This window comes from Pseudorca crassidens, chromosome 3 (genome assembly GCF_039906515.1).
Source record: "Pseudorca crassidens isolate mPseCra1 chromosome 3, mPseCra1.hap1, whole genome shotgun sequence".
Lineage (NCBI taxonomy): Eukaryota > Metazoa > Chordata > Mammalia > Artiodactyla > Delphinidae > Pseudorca > Pseudorca crassidens.
In genome coordinates, this window is record NC_090298.1 from 1,027,767 (window position 1) to 1,034,921 (window position 7,155).

General features: G+C 59.1%; 1 protein-coding gene across 1 annotated transcript in view; it reads right to left on the minus strand.

The window, feature by feature from the left end:
- Positions 1-6,875, minus strand: part of LOC137220600 (palmitoyltransferase ZDHHC11-like) — a 40,725-nt gene extending 33,850 nt beyond the window's left edge. The window contains exons 1-5 of the mRNA XM_067730038.1: positions 6,787-6,875; positions 5,608-5,678; positions 3,776-3,862; positions 3,483-3,565; positions 1,494-1,715 (exon numbers count right to left, since the gene is read on the minus strand). Coding sequence (XP_067586139.1) covers positions 1,494-1,715; positions 3,483-3,565; positions 3,776-3,862; positions 5,608-5,678; positions 6,787-6,875 — 552 coding nt within the window. The remainder of the gene's footprint in view (positions 1-1,493; positions 1,716-3,482; positions 3,566-3,775; positions 3,863-5,607; positions 5,679-6,786) is intronic.
- Between the last annotated feature and the right edge of the window lie 280 nt (positions 6,876-7,155).

The following is a 7,155-nucleotide window of genomic DNA, read 5'->3' on the forward strand; positions in this document are numbered from 1 at the left end:
CACAATGAAGATCCCACGTGCCACAGCAAAGACCTGGCACAGCCAAAATAAATAAATAAATAGATAAAAATCAATCTTAAAAGAAAAAAAGAAGGTAGAAAAAGAGGAAATTAAAGCCACAATACATTGAAAATAAATAGTAAAAATAAAAGTCCAAAAGCTGACTCTTTGAATAATCGATAAAAGCGATAAACCCTAGGAAGACTGATGCCACTGCTGAGCGGTATCACGACAGATCCCACAGATAACAGGAAATAGTGCGAATAATTTTATTCCAAGAAATTTGACGAGTTAGACAAAATACTAAAATTTCTTGAAAAACATGACTTGCCAAAACAGACAGAAGATGAAACAGAAAAGCTGAAGAGCTCTTTTCCTATTAAGGAAATTGATCATTGCAAACATTATCACAAAGAAATCTACCTCTATGACCTCGAGGGGCAAAAAACGGGCCTCACCTGAGTGAGAGGCACTCCAGGCAGATGCCCTGGTTTTTCTGACTGACTGAGGCTCAGGGGGGCCTTTGGGGCTCAGGGGGGGCCCCACCTCTGCAAAATGACAAGTGTCAATCTTGGTAACTTCCCATGGGATATTTTAGGTGAGATAAGAAGAATGGTGGTGTGGAGACAAAAGTCTTCGTCAGATGCAAGGTGGGGCATTCCAGTGAAATTTCATGACGTCTGGGATTTTTAAAGATACTCAGTGTATGTGTGTGAGATATGAAACAACACTGGCAAAATCTTAACTGTTGCAGCTGAGTACCTGGTAGTTGGGGTCCATCACACTGTTCTCTCCACTTCTTCAAAACTGAAAGACGCCATGATAAGGAGTTGGGAGGCCCCGGGAGACAGAGGGCCCACTCTTAGAAGCTGGTTCCAACACCCACTTCGCAGCAGCCCAGCCTGTCCACTGGCTGTAACGTGTGGCGACCCTCAGTGTGAGGGCCGGGGCTCCTGGCGGAGTCCCGCGCCACCCTGACGCACACCCTGACGCACACCCGGACGCACACCCCAGTACTCAGAGCAGACGCCTCTCGCCCAGAACACAGCCACCCCAGGTTATCACAGACGTCAATGCCTCGGCTCCACATACCTGACACTCGCGGGGGCACACGAGCTCTTCAAGTCCTTATTAAAACCCATCATTCCTCTTGGACAACACAGACTGACCGCTTAGCCATGGTTGGGAAAGCACGTGGCCCGTCTGCGGCTCCCCCACTCCTGGGGTCTCTGTCCACCCGGGACCCTCCCACCCCTGCTGCCGGCTGGGCACCCTCTCCCTGCCCCAGCACTGGTGGGCACTTGTAGCCCAGACCCCGAGCCAGCGGCTGCCTGGAGGACAGCTGTGGGGTTTCCAGCACTGTGACAGTGGGAGCCGGGGCAGAGGAGAGGTCTGACTGCCTCCAAGGGCGGCCCGGAGCCAGGCCTGCTGGAGGCCCCTCTGGGAGCCCCGCCCCCCCTTAGATGACAGCAATGCCCCCAGTCAAAGGATACACTGTAGGCAATGTATCTCCACTCGTGTGGCAGGAGGGGAATGAAGATGCCAAAGGTGGTGAAGACCAGAATGAGGAACACGATCCAGGCCACGATCTGCAAGCAGTGGACGGGCTGCGACCAGCCGCTCACCCTGGACCGCCGGGGGGGCACAGTCTTTGTGCTCCTCCTGGACGCGGTTCCTGGCAGGAGGAGCCTCGAGATCCTGGCCCAGAACGCCATCTGCAAGACAGGACGGGGCATGGCAGGCCACAGGCTCCTGCCCTCGTGGCCCGGGGACTCTGGGGGCGGGACCCACGGCCCAGCATCGCCCGGGGCCCCGGTGACATCACAGCTGCGGAAAACAGCTCTTGGGGGTGTGTGGCCCCCTGCATGAGGAACGAAGGGCACCCCCCTGCCCCCCACCATGACCGCAGGGCGGGCAGCTACCAGCCCCTCATGGCCTGGGGGCCACTTGCAGCAATGAGTCCGGGGGCTGGTTTACAGATGCACACGCCTCATCAGAAGACTCATGGGATATGGGGGACCCAGTGAGGAAAAGGTCCTCATCCCCGGGGAAACCGAGAGGGGAGCAGGAAAAGCCAGCTTTAGCTGGTGGGATCATGTGACACTTTCATCCACCAGAAATCCTGCAGGTTTCCCCTGTGGCAGGAGAGGCCACATTTCCAGAGTCCTGTGTTTTTCCTTCCACAGGGACAGGCCCTCCAGGGGTGGGAGGGAACCGTGGCCCTTCCGGCCAGTCAGGTGGGCAGGGCCACTGGGAAAGGGAGGGACGTGGCCAGGGTGGCTGTCGGGTGTTTGGGGGTGTTGGAGGGGGGAAGGATGTTAACAGCTGTTACAGGTGGAACTTTGAGGTCAGAAGGCCCTGTGCACAGCCTTCACTGTCTTCAGAAAGCAGCACACAGAATATATAGCTGATATTAATGTGTTACTGTGGGAAGAGACAGAAACGTTGAAAAATATTCTGAGACTGTTTTTTTCTGTGAGCTGTGACTTCCCCTTGGGGACTGTCCTAAGAGCAGGTTTCAGCTGCTGGCCGCAGCTTTTGGTCATCTGCTCTGGCCCTCTGGATGTGACGCCACGTGGACATCGGGACGCAGCAGCCCTGAGTTTGCGTGGGTTTCACGAGCATCTAATAGCACATTTGTACAACACGACCAAGGCACCAGGGGTTCAGAACCCAGAAAGGCAGGCTTGGTATTGAAACATGATTCCCAGATGAAAGCATTCAGATGGAAGGGCCAACTAACAGAAAAGATGTTGCCAAAAATCAAACTCCAGTCACGTGGAAGGTCACATCAAGGGATTACTGCACATCTTGAAACAGAGACGTAGAGACGTGTGGAAGGGATAATTGTGAGAGCAAATTTAAGTGACACAGACACAATGTCTGTCTGTCAGGGTTTCCAGAAGAGGAAAAGGAAGAGGGTGTAAGAGAAGAAACAAAGAAAAAAAGTGAAGCCATGTCCGTACTGCAAGGAGATTTAAGACTTTAGCCCTAAATTATACTCCAAGAACCAGACAGTGGAAAAAAGAATACATCTACAGTGGTGAAAGTGAGAACTTTGAGGACACAGAGTCCTACAGGTGTCCCGGAAGAAGAAACAATGAGATTATCTATGACACGATGTAACTGGCATTTATAAAGTTCAAGTGCTGAGTCTTCTGTCCTGAGATGGACCAGCCAGCCTGTCACTGAAGGTGACACAGGGCAAGCCCCCGGGAGGCGTCGAGACTCGAGCGCACCCACTCACCTTCTCCCAGAGATCTTCTGAGAAGATTTACTCCATCAGATCTGAGAGTCACCCTGACACCCCGGGCACCTCAAGTTCAGAATGCAGGGCCGAGCAGGTGGGTCTTCAGTGAAAGCCGGGGCCCACGGCGCTGGCCGCGCCGACACCCGCCAGCCCGTCAGCAGGCCCGCCATGTGGTGGTGTGAGGTGACACCCGGGACCCCCGACCCTGACCCAGGGCCCCCTGCACGCAGACCTGGCAACCGTGGCCGAAGTCCTTCCTCGCCAGGCCCCGCGCTGGGACGTCGGGATCAGCTGGGTTGTTCCGACCAAGAGGACCTGGGGGAGGAGAGAGCAGACGGGGTGGAGGGGCCGTGCCCACGCTCGTCCCGCGCCTCTCCTCGTGAGCCACACCCTGTGGCTGAGGGGACACGCGGGGTGACGAGAGCCACGCAGGGCCGCAAGCGCTCGTCATCCGTGGAACGTTCACGCGGGGCCGAGCCCTCTGCCCCGAGACGGGACTGTCCCCGCCTTCCTGTCCGGCTCCACCTCCCACCGCGGCCGTGGCTCGTCCTGCCGGCTCCTCTCCACTCAGCACCCCGCCAGGCGCCAGGTCCCCCGCCGCCATGGCCACCGCTGCACGGCGGAACTGGAACCCCTCAGGCCCAGCGACCGGCGCGGCCACAGGCTCTCCTGCCCTGCCCGTCCTGAGACACGGCTCCACGCTGCTGCTGCACGCTGACACACATCACACGCCCCCCCCCACACACACGCACACAACACATGCCACACACACATCACACACACATACACGCACGCACACCACACACGTGCACACCACACACACACGCACACCACACACCACACATACACACACATAAACACACACCACACACATACACGCACACCACACACCACACATACACACACATGCACGCACACCACACACGCACACACCACCTACACGCACATGCACGCACGCACACACCACACACACACATGCACACCACACATACACACCACACACACACATATGCACACAGGCACACAGCACACACCACACGCACGCACAGCACACACCACACACACATCACACACCACACACACACACATACACGCACGCACACCACACACCACACACACATCACACACCACACACACATGCACACCACACATACACACACACACCACACACACACACCACACACATACACACACGCACCTACACACACATGCACGCACGCACACACACACATGCACACCACACATACACACACACCACACACACATATGCACACAGGCACACAGCACACACCACACACACATCACACACCACACACACACACACGCACGCACACCACACACACGTGCACACCACACACACACATGCACACCACACATACACACACACACCACACACATACACGCACACCACACACCACACACATACACACACACGCACCTACACACACATGCACGCACGCACACACCACACATACATGCACACACACATACACACACCACACACACACATGCACACATGCACACAACACACACCACACACACACCACACACCACACACGCCACACAGAGACATACAGACACAGCACATAGCACACACACACACATGCACGCACGCCACACCACACACACACCACACACCACAGAGACATACCGACACAGCACGTAGCACACACAGCACACACACACACATGCACGCACACCACACACACACACCACACGCCACACAGAGACATACAGACACAGCACACACAGCACTCACCACAGCTGCACACCCTCAGGTTTCTGGACTCGCTCCTCACTGCTCGGTGTTTCCCAGGCTATTTCCTGGGCCGGGGCCCTGGGGCCATCTTCTGCCCCTGCCCACCCTGGTAACAGCCGCCTTCTCCCTCCGTGCCCTGTCCTGGCGCCACCTCCCCTGGGTCATTCTGGCTTCACTACAGGGCAGACCGCTGGTGTTGGGCTCAGGAAATTAGCCCTGTTTGGGGCATGATGGTGCCTGGGTCCACTTTTTGTCCCATGTTGGTTCCTGCATCTTGTTTTCCATCTTCCCTGGGGCTCCAGTCTGTGTTTGGTGCTGGGATGACCTCTAAGGTCATTGTCACCTCCAGGCCCCCGACACGACCATGGCCAAGATTCATAGGCCGTGGTCGCCATGGAAGCAGGGGGGTCCCAGGTCTCCTGACTCACCTGCCCGCAGTGCAGAGCCCCTCCCACCCCGTCTCCAGTCTGTTCCCACCCCATCCACACTGTCCCCACCCTGTCCCCACCCCGTCCCCACTCTCCCCAGAACAGGGCATCGGGCTGGCTGCACGCTGCGTCCTGAGCCAACCACGACCTCTGTGAGCACGTTTTCTGACCGTCCCTCAGCACAGATCCTGGCAGCTTCTGGACCCGTGTCTCACCCGCGTCCCACGTGGTCCTGGACTCCCTGCAGACGGAGGGGCAGAGCAGACGGAGGGGCGAAGCACCCGCCTTCCCCGCAGTCAGACGCGCAGCCAGAACACACTCTCCTCACTCCTCTCACGATTCGCAGGTCCTGGATGAGCGGGAACGCAAGGTGCCTCTCGCTCAGCCCAAGCCCACGTGAGGCGAGCCGGGTCTCCCGGCAACACTAAATGGACTCCCAAGACGTGTCACAAAGCCGGGGCCCCGCCCCCGGTACGCATCACCAGCTCTAGGGGAGGGGCAGGGCGGCGCAGGGGCAGGCCCAAGAGACCCTCAGGAGGGACTCTCACCACCCGTGCCTGAGCTGGAGAACTTCAGCCCTCGGTGAAAAGGCGGTGGGCTCGTGCCCCCGACCCGCTGCTTCAGCAACTCACGCCGGGGGAGGCCAGGGCGTCCATTACAACCTCGTCCTCACACTTGACCCAGGAGCCGAGACTCCAGGCTCTGTCCAGGGTGTGGGCGCCTCTGTCTGGGCTGCGCTCCCCCAGCCTGACGCCCCGGGTGCCCCCTTGAAGGCCACGGAAGGGCCACAGCAGGGGCAAGTAGGGGAGCACAGGGCATGTGGACACAGTGCCGAGTGGGCAGCTCGCGCCACAAGGACGGCCAGCCCACTGGCTCAGGGCCTCTCCTCCCCCACCGCCTCTCGCCACATCGTCTCGATTCCTAAGCTCCAGAAAGTCCTGGTTCCTGAGTGTGGTGTCCGAGGACTCCTATCTGAAGGCCCCGAGTGCGGCCAATCACCAATCGCGATCCTTCCTCGGTGGGGACAGGGAGGGTGGACAGGGACATGTCCCCTCTCCGTCCACAGAGGCAGCCTCTCGCAGGCTCCAGCCGCCCGCGCCCCACGCACCTTCCTGGGGAGCCCTACTGCCGGGGCCTGCGGGGACGGCTGGGTCTGGTGCAGATGGACAGAGGCACGAGTGGAGGAGCCGGCAGGTTACGAGGTCCCCTGGGTGGGGCTGGGGGCCGGTTAGGAGAGGGGGGCTCCTCCGCGGGTCAGGGACCCTCTGCTGGGCCGGCAGCAGAGGTCGAGGCTGACTCTGCTGTTGGTCAGCCCTGTGCCCCAGCCTGACCGGCCCCTCCCCGCTCACCTGGTGTCCATTCCCTCAAACTGCAGTGCTGCCTTTGGCCCGACGGCACTGTCCTGGGAGCAAAGCACCACCGGGATGAGGATGCCCATGCTGGAAATCCCAGCTGACCACAGCCGGCAGGGGCGTGGGGGGCCACGGGCCTCCCGGGATCGCCCTCCTGGGGCCCCGGGGAATGAGGGCCCCTGTGCGCGGTGCACGCCGTGAGCGGGCCCGGGCTGGCACCTCCACCCAGAACGCACTTCCCAGGGAGGCAGGCACCCAGGACGGGACCAGGCGGCCCCAGGGCAAACCATCAGGCCGCCCGAGCAGGGTGTGACCACGAGAATCCAGCCCGCCGTGCAGCAGAGGCCGCGGGCTGCGGTGCCGTCC